Source organism: Cydia strobilella, chromosome 21 (assembly GCF_947568885.1).
Source record: "Cydia strobilella chromosome 21, ilCydStro3.1, whole genome shotgun sequence".
Classification (NCBI taxonomy): domain Eukaryota; kingdom Metazoa; phylum Arthropoda; class Insecta; order Lepidoptera; family Tortricidae; genus Cydia; species Cydia strobilella.
Genome location: NC_086061.1, coordinates 4384659 through 4406656, shown reverse-complemented (window position 1 = coordinate 4406656; position 21998 = coordinate 4384659). Strand labels below are relative to the sequence as shown.

The window sequence follows — 21998 nt, the reverse complement described above, 5'->3', positions numbered from 1 at the left end:
TCTAAAGCCTACACGTTTGTCTATTCTAAAACGTCCTATGTTTACAGGATTGTGGTAAATATAAGCCCTTTTCTCCTAACGCGTTAAAATATACATACAGTTATAGATATTTGCAGGTGAGTCACGTTAGAAGATATCGTTGTTTTTATGGCTATTCTCGGATGCTCGCTCAATAGCAGGTTTTATCTTTAGGTATTTAGATTAAGAAAGATAACTTGTAATCGATACTTCGGCAGTAATGAGCGACTCACGTGTGTTAGACTTTGCTCACTTGAAACATACTGAAAATAGTAAATTTTAAAACGGGTAGATGTCTAGATAAAACCTAAATGCATCTTGTTTGAGAGAAATGTTTGTGTAAGATTTACAGGATAGACGCAATATAATTCATGTAGGTAAATGCCTAGCTAACATCTAAACTTTTGTAATATTTTCATATCTATGGACTTTCATCGCCAATTTTAGGTTTAGGTTTAGATTTTCGAAAAGTTGTTATTTAGTGTACATATTATGTCTAGGTACATAAGTCTGCTTTGCGTCGTCTTTCCAACGTAGTAGCATAGAGTAACTTATACTAGAGCGGTACTGTCATAGTAAATTTTGTAACCCCAGTAAATTCACTGCCATCTGTCGACACACTTTAAAACTAAAAATGAAGATTTATAAAAATACGACAGAATGTATTTAAATATAAATAAATGATTTTTTTTATTTGCATTAATTATTTTTATGATTTTGACCCATGTTCTTTCACTGATATGCGTTAAAATTGTTAAATAACAAACGAAACCGTCAACGCTATCTATGGCACGTTTTTTCCTTAGACTGTATCTATCTATTACGGAGTTATATCTATCTTTGGTAGTAGCAACTAGCAAGTAATATTGTATAAAAAGATGCAATTTGCAATATATCACAAAGTAAATATACTGAAATCGCCCTCAACAATTAAGCTTAATAGCTATATATACGTCAAAATCCATCAAGTACCTATTTACTAGACATCTTAAACAGTGTCAGGGAACTTTCACATTACGTACTTGTATATGAATCATCATGTACCCGAGTTGAGACTCCGTTGATGATAAAACACTGAAATAGTTATAATCTGGATGTCATCGTTAATTCCCGATTGACAGTGCCGTGACTCAGAATGGGTTAGGCAGTTTAATTCGTATACGTAAAACTATAGTACAATACTACAACGTCTACAACTGATAGTGGAGTAGACCTCGCCATTCTCGCCAACCCATGGCTCCGCAATTTTGAAAAATTTCCAAAAACTGGAACGACATAAAAATTCTATATAATTATCGAACCTGCTAACCAAATTTCACAAAAATCGGGTGAAAAATGCGACCTGTAGACGAGAACATCCGGATATACGAAAGAATTTCGCCCAAGCTGAATCGGAGACCTTTGCTAACGCTCGGTCAACTATGGTCCTCAGTTCAATACGTAACTAATTATCAAAACCAACGTAATATTTGTTCTGTTTGTTATTTCTCGCCTTCATGAAAATACCTTGCCTCAGCACTGCGTTATTCAAATAATAGTTATGCCTAAACAAAGATACCTATTTATTTGAGTTAATTTTAGACCATGGTTGGGAGATTTTTTGGGTTGGGAGACAACGTAGATTTCAGTTCCAAACTGTCTTTACTGTTGTACCCAAAAATTGAGAATTGGTGAAACAAATGTCCAAGATTTAGTACAATCTAAAATATTTATACCACAGCCACTCGGCAACATCTTTCAGTAACTGAAACAGCGGTTACCTAAATCATAAATTACCTAATTAACTTCACGTGTTAGAAAACAGTTTTAGGGGTTTAGTAGAAAATGTAGGCATAGGCATAGATAGGTACTTTAACTTGGTCAAATGAAAGATTGCATTTTAAAACCTCCAACGTACACACAGCATAAATAAGTTCTATAGAATGAACGCTTATGGTTTTTTTTTTAATAAGAGCATCCGTAAATATTATTCAAATCGGAATGATGTTTTAATTTATGATGAGTCTATTTAATACAGTTAATAAGAAAAAACTACAAAATAAAATGCCCAATTTAAAATTTCGGGATATTATGAAAACTCAATTTCCTACAAAAGCAATGATTTCCGTCCGAAACGGATTACGATTTATCAATGAAACATTGTTTTCGTCTAAAACTGTCGACTGACGCAAAACAATTGCTACACAGCAATGTCACAGCACTAATTAAAACTTAACCGTAACACATTATGAAGCCTCAATTAAATATGCATCTTAACTCTTTACCGTAAGGTCTAAGTTTGCTTAGGGTTTGTTGAAGACTTGTGACAATTTAGTTTTTTTTTATTGTGATAGAACAAGACACCATACCGAAGCCGGATTGGTATCTCATTCATGAATTAGAAACATGTTATGGAGTGCAGATTATACGTCCGGTTACGCAAAGTAGTGTCACATGAGGAAATAAGAAACTGAAAGATAAGTTTTCCATAAAATATGAAAGCCATTCATCATATTGGTCGAGAACGTTCGGAAATTCCGGAGATATTCTAGGCATATGTAATATAGGCATATGTAATTGTTTCTGTAAGCTGTAACTTTTACTGAGGTGTGCCAATAAAGAGTATTCTATCTATCTATCTATCTATATGTAAGTAAGTATATACCTAAGTATTATGCCTAGAATATATTTAGGAATTAAACGAACTTACCTGTAAGTGAAGTTCGATTCTAATTATATTTCGCCGTACAAACTTCTTCAATGATGTATATCAACTTGTAGTAGGCGCTATCAGCGTGCCTTTGATCATGACTTTTAGAGCAATAATTCAGAGTAAAAATAAAAAGGAAAACACTGTATTGGGTGATTTCTCAATGGGTTTGGCAACTGTCAAAGGTTTGCATAGATGGCGCCAGGTTTCCCCTGTCTCTAGTTTTGTTCTATAAGATTTAACTTAGGGCATAGCATCCAGGCCATAAAACTAAAAAAAAAAAGATTTAGACACAATTCTAGTGATTGACAGGAAAACCTATGCTGGCGCAATCTGCAAAATACTTCGGCCGGCCAACCCCATTGTGGATGGCGAAGCCTCTATAAGGAGATCGCGGGGGCTCGCAATGTATTTTAAATAATTAAAAATATCCCAGGTAGGCTGGATTCGATTCTTGATTAAAGACTTCGTGGATGAATGAATCTACATTTTAATAAATTAGGAATGAGACTGTCCTGTAAAACACCTAGTTTCTAGTTAGCCTACTCTAAAATGCCTTATTTAGGTATTTTATGAAATATTTACCCGTAAGCAGTGTCAAGTTCCGTCAGATCTGAGGTAATACGATCCGGCGGCGTATTAAAGGAAACAGGTCAAATACTCAATGTGTGATAAAATCTAGAACGATTTATTTTTGTTCTAGATGAATAATAAATGGACAAATAAAAAGGTAGGTATTCACCACTAGAATTCTAACAGATTACGATAGTATATTTATCATCATCATCATCAGCCTACTCTCGTCCACTCCTGGACATAGGCTTCTCCTATTGCACGCCATTGAGCACGATTTGCGGCAACTCTGATCCAGCTCGGATCCAGTATATTAATCAAAATATATTATTTATTTAAAACCAAGTATAACATACGGAATAAGTACCTATTACCTGTAAATTTAAAATCCTAAATATAATTAAATGATCCGCACTATAGTATCCATATGACAAAAATAATGTAGGTACAATGTACATGAAAATAGACAAATATCACAAAACGTTGCTTAAAAGTCAGTGGTTTGGATTTGTAATTTTTTTTAAACCGAATATCCTAATTTAAATTATCAGTGTTTACACTTTAACATCTAAAATTATTATAATTGGGTACTCTGAATTTGTAGATGAAATATTTATGAAATGATGAAGCCACAGCAAAACGAATTCAACGCGCCTTCGTACAAACACATTTCAGGGAAGTAATCTTTCCAAAAATGCAGATTTTAGGCGAAAACGCAACTCGATGATATTTACCGATGACAAGGCACTTCAATTGTTTCGTATCGTATTTAAAATGTCGTATTTTAACCGAAACTATACGCAAGAATTCTTGGTATTATGTTCGAAGAAATGCGAACGAAATACTATCAGGAATTATTACCTACTGAAATTGTCGCGGTAGATGAAAAATGTGAGAACTCTGGTACATATTTAATTAATGTTTGGTCCATACTCGTCATTATAATGCGATCGAAATAGTTGCTGAAAGTTTTCGACGAAGTCACGGCACGGATGACGAACGGAGGCTATTAAAAAGAAACCCGTACTTATACATTAGTTAAGTTTTTAATTCAAGGTAGATTACATTCTGAAATTGACTTCTGATTCCAACTCTATTCTAAATCCAAACCGGACGCCAACCGATAAAATCAACGATTCTTCGCGAAACATGTTCGTGCTTCAAAAACAATCGCCTGCTGATTTATTCCCCTGGACATCACGATAACCGGACGAAAACCATCAAATCCTCGGGTTCACTTGAGTTCAAATACGGAGAAAAGGTGTGACATAGATGCGCACACGTCTCCGACTTCCTCCTTCCCGCTTATTCAGAATTTAAATCGACCTATCGCCATCCCGACTCGTCCTTAGCGTCAATCGATTATACTCTTTATTTATTCGTCCATAAAGTGCGTGCGCGCATATTATAACCGTTTTGATTGATATGGCGAGGACGTCGCCGGTCCCGCTGCTTTCTTCCACACTCCAATGGGCCTCAACGGTACTGGATTACACCGTGTCGTATCTCTAAGCCCTCATTTATGGTGTCGCCATCGACAATTACTGCCTACCGTCTACTTACTTGATAAGTTCTGACGATTTCAAAAGTCTTACACCAAGTGAATTTCATCTTTATGCTGTAGCGATAGAATTTAGATTAGAATGTTTACGGGAAATAGATAAAAGGCGAGTCCGATATGTGACAACCGTAAGGCTGCTATTGTCTAGAAATTGATAATACGTGTAGCACGGTCATTTGGTTTGCGAAGTTCTTGAGAGAAATTTAATGAAAAGGCTGCCGAAATTACGTGGGATACATCTACGAATTCCCATGTCACTTTTTCAAGCGGACTAGCTCCAATTTTTTTGTTTACGTAAATCTTGGCCAGTTTTGTTTGTCATGTTTTGACTAGATGATATCTAATGGTGATAAGGTCAACTAGATGAAAGCGTTAACCTCTTAGCGGTTTTCTGTGTCTCTTTTGTAAGGTTTGTGTAATTTTGAGTGTGTTTAAAACCATGGCCGAGAGAGACGTACAAATTTGCTTCAACCAAGCAAAATGTCGAGCAACCACGAAAGTTAGAGTAATTTTGTAGCCTTGCTGTCAAGCAACCTATTGAGTGACAGTTTTTATGCAAAAAGTTATGTAAACATCCAGTTATACCAAGAATCCATTGACAACAGTAATAACGAACACTACAGTTCATTACAACATATACAAAACCGGGGCACGTCGCCCGCTCCGTTACTCTCAGCCCTTCAAGAATTAATATTCTCGCTCGATTCATTCAATCGTTCACTCGTTCAGCGCAATTAGGACACTTTTCCGTTTAGAGAAAGTCGGTTCGATTGGTTTTCGGATGTCGAAGGCTTCATAGTGCGCACATAACTGCGTTTCGTTTCTTTCATATTAGGACGTATCAATTTAATGTACCGTCCGAACGAGGGTTGGTACCTATTGCTTTCGTTTGCAACAAAATAACCTTTTATAAGTACTTTGTTACAAATAAATCTGTGTTACAGGTAAGTACTACGAACGAGCTTAGACAACAAATTTTATGTACGAGTCAAAACTTATTAATAATAGGCTATATAGGATAAATAGGTTAACATCAGGAGTGGACAAGTATAGTATACTTAAGTACCTAATAATTCTCAGGTAAATCTAAAAATCATATTAAACTAGATAGGTACTAGGTACTGACAGTATTTATGTTTTTAGAGACTAAATGTTTAGTAGACAAAAACGCATCCCAATAAAACTTTGTTCTATAATCATATGAAATTCTCTCTGAATCAGAGACCGGAGAGACAAGGTTGAATGAACAGACACACGAAAATGATTCAAATTTAAAACTGACGAACTAGTCAAGTAACTAATAAGGGATCGGTTGCACCAAAGCGTCTTTTGAATGTTTTATTAACAGTCAAAGACAGGCAGGTCATTCAAGATTCAGGAGTGTCATGTGTCATATCTAAGCTTCATAACCACCGTTAGGTGCGGAAGGCGCGATCCTGACGTGCATAGCGATCATTTCCAAGATGGCGGCCGATTCTTGCTCAACTTGGTCAAATAGTATCTATTTAGTTTGTTTTAAGTATAGCAACAAGTATATTTACAGCTTACTTATTAGTCACTGTAGATAATAAATAAATATCATCACAGCATCGAATACATATATCATGTTTAATACCTGAGTAAGATGCTGGCCAAATATTTATGTATATTTTTTATCGTTTAATTATGAATCGTATAATTTTTAAATAAAATATAACAAACCGTTGATAATCATTTGCCCTTATTCGTCATTTTGATATTTCCTATTTATACGAAAGAGACAAAATTTAGGTAACAGACGTTTAATAAGAGGTTGCTAAGGTTTATGAAAAAGGGGATGACAAATATTTTTCCCCTCACTAGCTCGGAAAGTTGTCTTTTATCCTTCAATACAAGCGGGGAAAAACGCGTTTTATCCACTAGTGGGGAAAGTAATTTGACCTTGGATGGAGCGTGTTTAGGTAGCTTGACAGATAACAAAACGTACATCGTTTATGACAATGATTCGTTCGATATTAATTATCATTAAATAAATGGTTTGAGAATCTAATGAAAAATACCAAATTTAGCTTTATTTAATGATTTTAAGTCATAAACCTTAAAATTCCATAAGAAACGTTTGTTTTTTATAATGATGTTAAATATAATTCTGAACGCACAAGTTGAGTCAATGCAATTTCAAAACGCATCGTTGACATTTCATACGTCAGAAATGTCAACATTGTCAACAATTTTTTTACTAAAAAACTTTTTTCACCGACTCGCGTAAAAATACACAACATCCAGAGTTCTCTGTTATAATATCGTAAAGAAATGAGTGATTCCAGTGATGAAGATGATCTAACGCCTGTGGATGTTGCATTTTCCTCGCTATAGTGAGGTGAAAAGTTTTGTGTTATACACGGGCGCAAATGTATTTTACTTCTCGTGTGTTGAAACACTCGCGGGTAAAATACAACTTTGCACCCTTGTATAACAAATAACTATTAAATCATGTATCTGGATCCTTAATTTTTAGTTAGGTAGGTACTTTGCATTGAGTAATAATCCCTAATTAACGGGAACTTTCTATGTTGCACGAGAAAGTCTCATGAGTTTCGAGAAATTTTCGAAAATTTTGAGAATGTTCTGCAACTTGCTATTGGTAATCAGAATTGAAATTATGAATCAGTCTGCAATCATTAGAATGTTCGGCACCAGCAAAAATCTATTGTTTATCAGAATTTCCTGTCCGATGCAAAGGTAAACAACCTGGCACGTGTAACAAACTTACGACTAACATATTTAAAACGAGACGTGACACATTTCGTAATGATTTATATGAAAATTGTGGCCATTTCCTGATGAATGCGTGGAGTTAGTTACAATTTGATGAAGAAAAGAAAAAGAGGTCGATTTTTATGTTGGGAAAATTTTACCGTTTTTACAGTTTATCAAATAAATACTCTTTATTTACAGTAGTACAGTAGAACCGAATCCCGAATGAATCGTGTGTAAATGTGGGTTTTATTTTTTGAGACTAAGGGTCGGTTGCACCAAACTGTTTGTCATCGTTAGAGTTCGCTAAATTGTATTGTATGGAAAGTTTCATAGTAGACCGCCGCGGCGCGCCGGGTGACGTTGATCAGTCTGTCAAGTGCGGATGGCGCAACTGGCACTGTCAAGCAAAAATCACAACTTTTTACATAAACAGTAAACTAAAATTTGACGTACTAGTTAAAGTTAAAATATCCTGATAACACCTGATAAAAGTTCAGATAATTAGGGCTACGGATAATCGACGTTCTATATTTATACTCGTATATACCTACAGAATTAGTGCCAGTTGCACCATTCGCACTTGACAGTCTGATCAACGTCACCCAGCGCGCCGCGGCGGTTTACTATGAAACTTTCCATACAATAAAATTTAGCGAACTCTTTAACGATGACAAACAGTTTGGTGCAACCGATCCTTAGTAAAGTAAGTAGCAAAATGGCAGCAGTTACATTATAGATATGTGCCATTCTCAATCAAAAGGGTACCTATTGTCGGTTGTCAATAAGGCGCTATTTCCATATAGCTTCAATTGAAAATCAACCTTATTAACAAGCGACAATGTGGTACCATTTGGTTGAAAATGTCACATACTTATTACGATTCAGTCGTGTAAATAAAATAAACTTTAATTCATAATACGTTCAATCTTTTGAAACACTAGCTGTTTGGGTACGGTGACAACCTGACAACTTTCATCTCCATACAATTTTATGATCTTAAAACGCAAAAGCCCAAGCTATGTGAAAAATACTATGTATAAAGCTTATAATAGAATTGAGACTCCACCAGAGCTGCTGTTGCAGTGTTCCTGTGCAGCATTGCTGCCGGCTGCACGCTGCAGTAGCGCTGGTGCAGTATGAATCCAAATGTCACTTTAATCTGGATAAGAGCGACATGTGTCCATGACGTGGTATTTATTCCGTTATTTAAAGACGTGCATACTTTAATTTACGATTTGCGATTAGAAATTAACAAGCTACATTCACAGCGGATTCCTGCGAAACTTAAGCAGTAAAAAAACATCAAGGTTCCATGTTTACATAATACAATAAAAATAGGTAGGTACTTATACAACTGTAAGTACATAAAAATTATTTGCGCGTACCTACAGCGGAGACTAGTCCAGTTTGCATTTTATTTATTTATTTTATTAATTTAAAATTGCAAACGAAACCGTCAACGCCATCTAGCCGAGAGTAGGCCAAAGGTTGGTATTGGTGGTAGCGCCATCTGTGCGACAATCAAATTTTCATGATTTCCGAGGCACGTTATTTCCTTAGTTAAACTGAAGACTAGGCTGTCAACCTCGTGCCAATTTTTTTTTAAACTACACCTTTTCTATCAATAACTATTTGAAAAACTAAGTCATCAATGCCCCGTACCTTTAAACGTAAACCCATTACTCATCTTTTATCAAGTCGGTCCAATTGCCCTAACTCGGCACCGGAACCGCCGGTTATCTTCAGATAAATGTACCGTTTAGATGTCAAACGCCTTCGACAAACTGATACAATGAGTAAATGTATGATTTTGTGGCCTACTTAGAAAGTATGACTAATGACCAGATAAGTCGGCTAATTATTGAATTCGGAAAGTGTAAAGAAGATAAATTTACTCAAACATACTGATTTACCGTTGGAAAGTTTCCAAAATTGCAAAATTTCTACAAATTTCGGAAACTTCTTAAATATTTGTATACCCAGGCAATTTTCCATTTCCGAAATGAACGTTTCCTATATTTTCTGTGATTTTTTCCCGTAATTTACGAGAACTTTTCCAACTTTTTGGAGACATTCCGCAACACATCTGCACTCAACATGCGTGGAAATATTGTCATTAATAGTCTGCGAAACACCATAGTTTACGACGAGACGCGCCGGCAATGGATTTTTTTGTTTAACATTGATTGCCAGCCTAGACAGGAGAAATTGCCTTAATCTTACCCGCGCCGGATACAAAAATTTTGGTAAAGTATTATTTTTCCTAGGCCGGGATAGGTATTAACGGCCTCGTGTTCATAAAATGGCCTCGCTCTCTATGTTACCCTCGGCCGGCAATCATTTTTCTGGCCTTTGTAGTAATGAACTATTTTGGTGCAACAGCGAAACAATTTTATTAAAGAGAAAAGATCTCATTACGCCATTGGAATGCGTCAGACTCTGAGAGGAAGCATCTCTTTGTACCGCCACTTGTGTCTACAGACATCTTTCTGAGACGTAGACGACTTTCTATAGATCCCGCATCAGGATATGTATAGCTACAGCTAGTAGGTACAGTCAAGGGCATAAATATATATACATTCCCAAAGTTTCAAAAATATGTGTACGCTACAGCTTACTTAGACAATAAAGTCGTGTTTACATATTTTTAAGCCATTTGTCTGGATCGATATTTTTGCCTTCAACTGTACACACCAGTACAAGCATATAAAGCGTTTTTTCCTCCCAATTATGTCATGTTAATCTTGTTATACTAAAATACTAAGCTATTTGCCATATTTTGTAGAAATATTTGTCATTTTGTAACAAACATGGAATCGTACACATTTTCACATTTACTTAAAACCTACTAATGTTAGTAGAATATGGTAGAATTTACGAATATGAAGACATATGCTCTTCTTACCTATATGTATACATATAACTCCTAACTATGTAGTCCGTTGCAAGCAGAACCATTCAGTTGCATCGCATCACATATCACATGATTGCTTTTTAAATATTTATTACGCGCGAACAGGTTCTAAACTGTATTAGGGATAGACATCTTTATTGCATCCAAGTACCCTGGATCCTGGTAGGCGCAATATATTTCTTAATGCTAAAGAAATTAAACGGGTTTCATTATGCCCCATCTAGTGGGACGAGTGTTCTGAAACCTTATAGAATCGTTGGACAAACACAAGACAACACGCATTATTACTATAGTATGCGACTATCAAAAGTAGATGGAGCAAAGGATACCGCTTTGAATTAGTCTTAACAAGCGGTTTTAAAATAGAAACTGCTAATGAAATAAATTGTACTTACTAGTCTGTAATCGTATGTTTTCTTCAATTTTAGCAATTTTTACTCGTGTAAATAAATCAATTTAAAATTAAACTACATTAAACAAATTTATATTACGAATTTTTGTGGCCACAAGTGGCACAGGACTTGAAACGCATATTCGTAATACATCCTCTCAGCTGGGAGACTAGACATGTAGGTAGACTGGTAGTTTTGTATTGTTTGAATAACAACCTTTTGTTAACTATATTTAAATTCTAAATTTCATTTAATCAACTGAATTTGAACGTTGCGAATTAGCCATTTATATGAGTTTATTGCACGGACATGTATAATTTAGCTAAATTTCGTGTGATTTTTTCACTCCACATGCCCAAGCCAAAATCTTCACCTAATATTAGTTGTGTCTATTTCAATTACTTTAAGTTTTTCAATTGATCTGCATAATTGTACACATCTAAACACTTAATACAGACCATGTAACCCTTCAAGACTCAGCTGGTCTTACGATCTGAGGGGTCATAATGGTCGGTGTCAACTGCAGCGCGTGCCGCGGTCAGCTTACGGTCATTTTAGGGTCATATTGCGCTCAATAAGCTACAGAGATAAGGATATGGTTCTGTATTGGGTTCGCATCCTGTTTATACGATGGATAGTTCGATTTGTATTGAGCAGTGAAACCTAGGTATACCTAAGTTTAAACAGGGTGCTATCCGTGCTATCGATGCTGGAAATCTTGCACACTAAAAATAACTCCATTTGCGATATAATCGCTTTACCAAATTTGATGTAGTTACTATTCCACGCGTTTGGATAGCTATATGTCATAGTCCATAGGCGCGCATGACACCCCAAGGGTTCCTGACCCTGACCTACTTGACTAACCAGAGGGCTACGGAGCGCACGCTCAACGCTGACGCCGGTCACCATATCGTTAAAACAAAAGCACGACGGTCGGTGCCTGCCTTCCGTGGCCATCGGGTTTGGGTTCCTAGTTGAGTAAGGCACGCTAAAAAGGGTAAAAATAAGTAGGAACTCACGTTGTGACGGTGGTTCGGCCGCTGGCGCCGCGGGCGCGCTGGCCGCACCCTGCATGGCCCGCGAACTGCGACCCCGACGACGCCTGAAAACAAATACGAGTTTAAAATTACATTGGCAAACTAATTGCAAGGCCACGAAATAACGCTTCGAGGGAATTTAATATAACATTGTTAGATACAATTGTTTTTTGTGTTACCAGCGTTAGCAGCAAGCGAATCTTGGAGCGTTAACTAAGCTAGCTGCAGGCTGCGAAAAACCGCTCCGAAATCAATAAACGAACTTTTCTGACGGCGCTCCCAGCGTTAGTAGTAAGGCTTCTGCAAATGATGTACCAAATGGCATGCGATTTTAGATAATTGCCGGCTAAGTAGGAGCAACGAACTCAATCAATCGATCAAATGCCGTAATGTATCGCAAGTGACATGCGATTACCGGGTTACGTCTGTAGAGACCATTACTTGAATTCGATTGGTGTTTTAATATTCGTAACCGAGACATAAGGGAGATAAATTCCGTCAAGAAAATTTAGAAACACTGTAGGTACCTACAAGGTTTTTAAGTTCTTATTGTTAGGTTTTGTTCAGTGTTCACGAAAATAGCCGACTGCTGGCTGACATGGTGACTTAGATGCTGTTGAACAATTGTAGAGAAAATTTCGGTATTGCACACAGCCATTGAGACAATGAAATTTTCACACTGTCATGTCGATAACTTTGACCATACGGGAATTATCCTATCCGTGTAAAACTATTTATTATCCTTATAGTTTCACGTTCACCTTCTCAGTACACCTGATTCAGGCATTATCTCCGCGAAGTGAGTCAAGTGTGATCCCTTATCAGTAACGACTTCCCGTACTTAGCTTTCATCGATCGGTTGGTTAAGTGTAAGGTTACCACGCCTTGCTTTTTAACGCGGACAAGTCTCGATCGTCACGGACATTTTCTCTATTATAATGTGTATCTAATCTATTATCGCAGCGAGATTTACTATCTTAGAAAGGAACCCCAATCTCAAATATCCAATGATAAAACATCGTTAGTAAAACTAGTTATATTTCAGAAACAAAAAGTTACTTATTTAGTATGGGGTTTATCAGGACTGTCGGTCAATTTCTCAACTTTTGGTCAAGCCTGCGAGCCATACGCGATGACGCGCGCTCATTCGCGTAGAATATATGCATGCTAAGTATAACCTACATACACATGCATCGTAGAAATGGGGCGCATGTGGTTTAGACTCGAATTTAAATTATCGAATTTAATTTAATTTAAGTTTAATTTGTCAATCTGCTCATTTTAACTTTTTTCGATTTTTTGATTATTATAAGAATTAGGATCGGAAAACAAATTCCGTACAATTTTTTAAACTTGTCGTCGCCCCAGCCATATGCGCGAGCGCCTATTCGCAGACAATGCGTGCTAACAACCTGCGCGCTATGCGCATGCACATGCGCCTTAGAAATAGGAGCGCAGGGGACGTTTGGAGACTTGAGTTACGTGTGAGGAATCTTAATATGTTATAAGAGGAGCGAGATGATACTGCCAGAATGTGTATATTAGTTAAATAGTAGCTATAGAGCTGATGATATAGAAAGATGCTTGTTCTATTAAGTAGGACGTAATGTGACGTAATACTCGTACTTAAAAATGTCTCTATATATTTGTCCTACTACATAGTAGGAACAAGAGAAAACTTGGAAATGTCTGGATTGAGCTTAGTAGACCTACCTATAACAATATTAATATCTGGATTTTAAGATTCTTGTCGTCATCGTTACTATTTACATGACTAGCCAGGAGATTGCATCTGAGTTCTTTACCTGACAAACTATATTAACTATTGTTGGTGTAAACTATTATTTCAACCATTTTCTTAATTAATGTCTTGGCTAAGCGCGTTGTGTAGGAAATAAAACAATACAAATGTGAAGTTTATTAGCTAAAGTTGGCAATTAATACGTACGCCTGAATGTCTGTCAAGTTACACCGGTTTGACATGTATCCAAAAACCGCTAAGGTGGAGGCGCTGTCACACAAAATCTGCATGTTATTGGTATATTCCCATGAATTCAAATTTTCTCATGGGACCTAACATCTTGCAGAATATCTAGAATGTAAATACAATGTTCGGATCGAGTGGGACAAAGGCACCGCGCGGCGCTTTAGAACTCCGAGAAAGTAATACTATATTGATTACTGGTCGATAAGCTTGTTTAGACAGTTAGATAGGTACTGTAAAACTTATATTAGTTTTTCAATACGATTTTGAGATTAACTGAAACGTTTGTGCTGCAGTAAATTGGGTAGATTACCATTAGGAAGGTATATATCTATAGATTAAATTCATTAAATCAAATTCTGATTAAAAGATTTGTCTCGGAGCGAAGCTTCGGTAGCTTAGTTGGTCGAAAAATTACCGATGGACCGGTATCATACCTCATGGGTTCGAAACTCGTTTGGAGCGATAGTGTCCTTAAATGTTTCATCTCTTTTTTGGAAGTCATTTAAAAATGCACTCATTAAATCACTTTGTTTGACGCTTTTTCAACAAAATCATCTTAGTTGTCGCAATACTATGGCCCTCTACACACCTTACCGATAATTGCATGCGATTTGCGTTAAATCGCGGCATTTGATCGATGGATCGAATTCGTTGCGCCTACTTAGCCGGTAATTATTTATCTGATATCGCAAGCTATTTGTTGCAAGGTCTGCAGTAGAGGTCTTATACCTAGTGGAACAAACATAAGAAGAATTTATTATTATATTAAGTTATTTTTCTTTTAGTTATTATAGTTACTTGAACAACATGTTTTGATTGTCTATGCTCAATTAAATTGTTCACACCTTAACTTCTCATGAGTTTTCTCATTATTATTTCTCTCTAAATGATTCACTATGATTCTGCGAACAATTTATGATGTTTACAGTAACTTAATGATTGTTAAATTATCAGTATATCGATTTATCACTATCTTCCTCGAAAATAGTTAAATAATAATTCAACATTGTCAACAACAATGTGAACAATGATTACCGCAGGTGACAAGAATATAATCAGATTAAGTACCTAATTATAATAGAGATATTTTAAATCCCTAAGACTATTTCAGAATGTACGAGCATACAATTTTTTATTTTTTTATTTGATACACTAGCAGCTCTTGGAGCTGATGCGTGTATATCGAGCACTTGTATTTTATTTCGCACTTTTCAAAATTCTAAAATGTGTATCTAGTCTATTTTTGAAAGTGTTTACTGACGGTGCACAAACAACAGTTTCTGGTAGAGTTCCACAAATTTACCACACGATTTTTGGCAATATTATAAAAATAATCAGTTTCAACATATAAATTATATTTGTCCAAGGCTTGAAAATCATTTACGTTCAGTTAGGTATACCTAAACGAACCATTACAACAAGGGAACAAAAGTTAGTTTCATTTTAATTTGGTCCAGGGCATGGGCACTCAAAGGCTTAGTTACTTTTTCTTTAGTTTAAATAGTATCTAATATACGTCATTTATTTCCTTTTGTATCGGCCCCTTATTAACTACTTACAGTCAAGTGTAAAAATATGGGTGCACACATCATACTCAAAAATGTGGTATTTTCTATAAAAAGGGACCTTATTGTCGATGGCGCTTACGCCATTATAAACGGTGCTCCGATATAAATACAATGCCGCGCGACGCTGTGCGGCGTAAGCGCCATCGACAATAAGGCCCCTTTTCATAGAAAATGCCCCAAATATGCCCATAGCTCTTATGTCAGCGAATACGTTATATGCACCTACTAGCTTAGATGTATTATACATATAAACCTTCCTCTATCTATTAAAAAAAACCGCATCAAAATCCGTTGCGTAGTTTTAAAGATCTAAGCGTACATAGGGACAGACATCTATCCAGACAGAAGGAAACGACTTTGTTTTATACTATGTAATGATATTTTTACCTCATATTGGTATTTTGGAATTCAGGACTGTAATTCCATGTACTGTAATTAACAAATAATTTCCCAACACAATGTCACAACGTTTTATGTAATCAACTTGTCGCATTGCCTTTATCACTGATCGGTTAGCCAAGATTGATTCTTATTCATCTATCACACGTCTTTGGACAGGTCTTTAGATAGCGGAGCCAATTGGTTTACAATAGACATACCTACGATGTGTTTATAACTACGTAAGACCACAGATAAGATAATTAAGAGAAGTCAGTTGAAAGCAGCGTGGACTTTCTGGAAGATGCACTAGATGACGCTCATGGGACAAAATAATTCGAGGACGGCGTTGTCCCTGTGATTTCAGAAAGGACTCGCGATGTTATACGCGATTAAATCCCGTTTTAGTGACTTTTGAAAATGTAAATCGTTAAAGTTTAAATCAAAATAATCCAGGCACAACCACAAACGAATGGTCTCACTAAACGTAACCGATAATCGCATGCGATTTGCAATAAATTGCGGCATTTGGTCGATAGATTGAATTCGTCGCTCCTACTTAGCCTCCTTAGCTCCTAATTATCTAAAATCGCATTTAAGTTGCACCGCCTGTAGAAGCCTTAACCAAAGTATTATTGAGGCTACGCAGACGCTAACTACGCAAAATATTAGGATTAATAACAGATGTTGTGTACACCTTTTTAAATACCTATAGTTACAACAGATGTGCAAAGTGTGTACCTGGTAGGAAATAACCACATTCTACTAGATTGTAAACAGTCAAAGCACCTAGGACACAGAAAGTCTGTGACCTAGGGTCTCCGAGAGCCCTACACGAAACAAACTCAAGGAATTGCTAGGCTTACAGGCCAATCCGAACGTACATGAGAAGAATAGAATTGGAACCGCGATCGGTCCCGTGGTGTTGCGAAATTGCACACGCCCATAGGCTACGGTGACCGCTTACTATCAGGCGGGCAGTTTGTTTGCCACCAACGTAATATAAAAATGAAGTAACCACTGATTCTAAAAAAATATCCCCTTTTCAGGCGGTTTCAGAACCTGTCAAAACGAAAATCTTTAAGAAATGCTTCCTATCAGAAATCCGTGTCATAACATCTCAAGATTTGACGCAACATCTCATCATTACTTCTCGTGTCTCGACCATACAGATAATGCTTTTTACGATAGCATTAAGTACATAATGCTTTTCTCAAGAGCATCTGATAGGATATCGTTGCGAGATATGATGGAACTAATGGCTCAATCTGTGATATGGAGTTACGACAAATCTGGTTCACGGTTGGGGGGCTTGATTTGTTTTTAAAGGGGTTTTCTAAAGCGCAATCAGGAGAGTTAAGTAGATCAACAAAGGTAACTACTTCACGCTACTCTATAGATACACGATACAAGGGCTGAAAGACTGGATTTAGGGACGTTCGGATTAGAGATGGGTCGGTTCAGCTCATACCGAACCGAATATTCGGTTGGGCTAAAACTGCTTAAAATGCTGAAAACAAGTTGATACAGATCCGTGGTCTGCACTTATCACGTGTTTTTGATCCTTCCCCTTCCGACGGGAATTTTTTTGAAAAGAAAAGGAACCGTCTCATGCCTGAGGGCCTACCATGAACACCGAAGTTAGCAAATAGCGGGCATCTTTCTCTGTCACACTAATTACACCATAATTGGAGTAAAAGAGAAAGATGCCCGCAATTTGCTAACTTCGGTTTTCGTGGTAGGCCCTCTGATCGCGAACTGCCCCCGCGCCAGCTAGCAGACGCGCGTGCGATTCGGACTCGCCCACCGAGGGTTCCTTACTTTTTAGTATTTGTTGTTATAGCTGCAACAGAAATTTAACTGTCGAGCTATCACAGCCTGTTGACAGACAGACGGACAGTGGAGTCTTAGTAATAGGGTCCCTTTTATACCATTTGGGTACGGAACCCTAAAAACGGAACAGTGTGCGTCCTCGTAAAAAAACAAGGCCGTAAAGTGTCCTAGTTAAGTAGGAAAATCAATAATTTATCTATTATATTAATTTGCCGTTTATGGTAATCAGTATTATAAATGCGAAAGTAACTCTCTGTTACCTAATTAAACCTAAGATGAAATTTGCTATGGAGATTAATAATAATACCTATAAATAAATAATTTATCAATCATCATCATTCCATGCAGAAGGCGCAGGCAAAAGCTAGTTTTACCACAAACTGCAATGACCCCTCTAATTCGTCATAATTAAATCAAAAAATAATATAAATAATCAGGCTTAACTTAGGCTACCATCTGACAAAGTATCAAGCGGGAGGCGATGACTAAATTTGTTTTATAGACTTTATTTGCTGCCATTCCTCAACCCACCAACGGAGCGGCAGCTGACGTTCACGAGGGTTCATCATACATAGCCGTTAACCGCTATACGAGTTTTCGCCCGGGAGGCGATGACTGACGAAATTTGCGCCTGGCTCGCGGTCTATTATTTAAAGTCAAATAACGCAGCTCCGTTAAAATTTTACACATTGACTAAATACGGACAAATTAACAGCTAATGGGCTGTGATAACGTACGAACTTCCTTAACGCTTTGGTGGGTGTGGCTCAAAAACTCTTGAGGGCCCACCGCGAAACACGAAAATCTAAATTTCATTATATGCCTCTCTATCTCTTGCATATTCGAGCGATAGAGAGACAGATAACGAAATTTCGATTTTCGTGTTTCACGGCAGGCCCTCTGATTCAAATGTTTTGAATCTAGTTGGTCAGGGTGTGTCATTGCGATTTGTTTCAAGTAAGCCATGTTTTTATATCTCAGATATACCTATTCTATTGAACAATTTAATATTCAATCATACTGCTTTTGTATCCATTTTGTATGATAACTCTTGTAATATGTCCTTTCCCGGTACTCAAACAATATCCATACCGAATTACAATCTAAATCTGTCCAGCGGTTTAAGCTTGAATTGAACAGACAGACAGTTATTTTCGCATTAATAATATTAGAGATACAGATTTCCATAATCGGCAAAAAACCGATTGAAGTTAAATGAATGATTACTGAGGAAAATACCTGATTTTCCTATATTAGTAGGGGTTTTAACTGAAACTGGTATTTAGTAACCAGGGAACGAAAACGGTATTGTGCCGTTCTTTGTTAATTATTTCAATTCTAATTGGGCAATCTAATAATACGAAGACGTTACCTAAAACACAAGTGAGTAAAATACTGAGTCCTACATTTGGAGTATAAAATAATTCGATTTCGGTTATTTTGAAGTTTTTGAAAAATACCGGTTCCGTCCGATCCCTGTATAGTAACAGTCCCTGTTTTAAGAGGATCAGGAAACAACTCAATTTATGCACATCCGTACATCGGTAAACAAGCTACAACACAATCAAAGATGAACATTGAACAATCAGTCATATTACAATAATTGAAGATGGCCGTTTCCCTTTTCAATGTTGATTACTGATCTTGTTTTGTGTACATAAGCGTTCTACTATAATGTACCTGAAGGTACCTACTTTTGTTCTTATTTGTTACTAGCTACTGTTTTTTTATGATAATTAGGGGTTATTAGGTAATAAATACTATTAATCTCAATAAATTCTGTGTTATCTGTGTAGTTTAGAAGTTGGTTATTTCCTCTTTTGTATGAATTGTGTATACCTGTGGTGTATACAATTAGGTGTGTCACAGGGAGGTAATATTCAATTCTTTTTCTTTTTAGCCGTCGCAATAATCAACGAAGAAAAAAACTGATTCCGCTTGCGCTTTTGATGATCTATCATTCTCCTGACTGCCTAGGTGTTTAATTTAGTCAATGAGCTTTGCTCACTTTGCTGTTAAAATAAGTGGCTATCAGAAATCTGTTAGGTTAAATTTGCAACATCAATTTTACATTTTTACTTATTTTGAGCTACCTATTTAAAAATTTACAGTAAATTAGGACTTACCTATTATTAAAAACCGGCCAAGTGCGAGTCGGACTCGCGCACGAAGGGTTCCGTACCATAACGGAAAAAACAGCAAAAAAATCACGTTTGTTGTATGGGAGCTCCATTTAAATATTTATATTATTCTGTTTTTAGTATTTGTTGTTATAGCGGCAACAGAAATACATCATCTGTGAATATTTCAACCGTCTAGCTATCACGGTTTATGAGATACAGCCTGGTGACAGACAGACAGACGAACAGACGGACAGCGGAGTCTTAGTAATAGGGTCCCGTTTTTACCCTTTGGGTACGGAACCCTAAAAATTACCTATCTAACAAGAATCCTCTGTAATGTTTTATTTTATTAGATTCTAATGTTTTTCTAATTATAGTGTAGGAGTAGGTATGGTTTGCTATTAATATTTAAACCTTGCTTTTATTTTACCGCCGTTTTTGGGAACGGGTTCAGAAAATTTGTATATTAACTTTTTTTTGTCGTTTGGCAACACTTTGGTATTAAGAAGCATTATTCCTTGGTATTACTAAGCTTCCATGCGTTGGTTATTAAGTAATTGGAGGATTGCGCATAAACAAATGAGGAACATTAAGTAATTAATTTTGTTTATCAGTTAATTAAGAATCGACAGGTGTTCTTAAAAGACAAATCTGACATCATCGATATAAAATTGTATTATAATTTTAATACAAATTAATATTTTAAAATAAATCAGCGGTTTTAGTATGAGGAGTAGACTTTTTTCATTGACAGTTTATATATAGTGAAAAATACTGTGTTAATTGATTATTTTTAAATAATTTAAAAACATTAATTTATACGCCAAAAATAAGCTCGCAATACTTACTTTCACTACCAAAAGACGTTAAATCCATTTCAAAAAAAAAATTCCTGCAAGTTTTCCGAATCATGTTAGATTTTCAAACGGATTTTAACTTTTTTTCGCGCATTCCCGTGACCTGGGGTCAAGACTCGAACATTTGACTGCCGGGCCAACCACGCGCGGCCTACTGGTTTAACAAAGAACAGGGCGACCGTCCAACGATAATTTGCATTCTAATCTAATCGAAATAGCACTCACCCAATCGTGGATAATTTCGCGGTATCGGTACACGCCGAAATTCAATAAAAAGTCCAATTTCACCAACGTTTCAGTCCACAAAAACACCTTAAACTTAATATTTGAGCACAGATTTACAGTCTTAGAAACACTATAAAAGTTAAAACTTAAAAGGCACTTATTGGAATTTAATATTGTTACGTTTTGCGTCCGCAGCGCATCTTGCGCGAGCGACAACCTCACTCAGTGAGATGTCGTCTCCTTGTGATGACTTGATGAGAGTACGCACTGTCGCTGCTCTCGGGGGAGCAAAAGATGGCCGCCGATTGGTCGAGAGCGGCGGCCGGGCGCAGGGAGAAAACGAGAGGGCGCATCTCGCGCGGGCCGCGAGTGAGCAAGACAGATAGCGCCGTTCGTTGCGTCGCTCGGCTACAGAGATTGTCTACGGGCGCGTCGTGGATCATTTTGTTTGAGAGCGCGCTATCATAGGATGGAGATGCCGAACGGGCCCTGTATATTATTTATCGGAGTTAGGTATTGTTTTTATCTAACTAAAGATATTATTATAGAGATAGGTGCTTATGTATTGTACAGTACGTTGTGATAATTAATTGTTTCAAATATTTTATCAGCTTAAAGTAAAATGTTGTAGATAAGGATAGCTTTTTTTTTGGTTAATTTTAGGAGCTTAGAGCTATCATAGTATAGGGAGTACGTACATAGTATAGGAAGCAAATATCAATAGGATCATACTCATAGGTATCTTACAGGTCATAAAATACATTAATATGACCAGTTAGCTAATTATACACCTATGTAAAGGTCGAAACGTACTAAAATTATAACTAGACCTAAGTAATCTGATTTAGTAAGCTGTACTGGACTAATTTACTGTTAGGTTTTAATTTAGGTAACTTTTACGTAGGTAGGTAGGTATCGGTTGCATTGTATTTGTATTAGCTACGTAATTAGGTAATTATATCATGTTACACGTGTTTATATACTGCAGGTGTTTCATTTTTTCGAATTTTCGATTTACATCTGACTTCGCTCGAATTCTTTTTCTCACTGATAAAAAAATATTATATGCCAAAAATAATTAAAATCGGTCAATATTTAGAG

At 36.5% G+C, this 21998-nt stretch overlaps 1 protein-coding gene across 1 annotated transcript in view; it reads right to left on the bottom strand.

Annotated features, from left to right (window-relative positions):
* Positions 1-21150, bottom strand: part of LOC134750999 (ras-responsive element-binding protein 1-like) — a 29256-nt gene extending 8106 nt beyond the window's left edge. Inside the window, exons 1-2 of the mRNA XM_063686309.1 lie at positions 20898-21150; positions 11909-11991 (exon numbers count right to left, since the gene is read on the bottom strand). Of these exons, the coding sequence (XP_063542379.1) occupies positions 11909-11963 (55 nt within the window). The 5' untranslated portion in view covers positions 11964-11991; positions 20898-21150. The remainder of the gene's footprint in view (positions 1-11908; positions 11992-20897) is intronic.
* Positions 21151-21998: the final 848 nt, after the last annotated feature.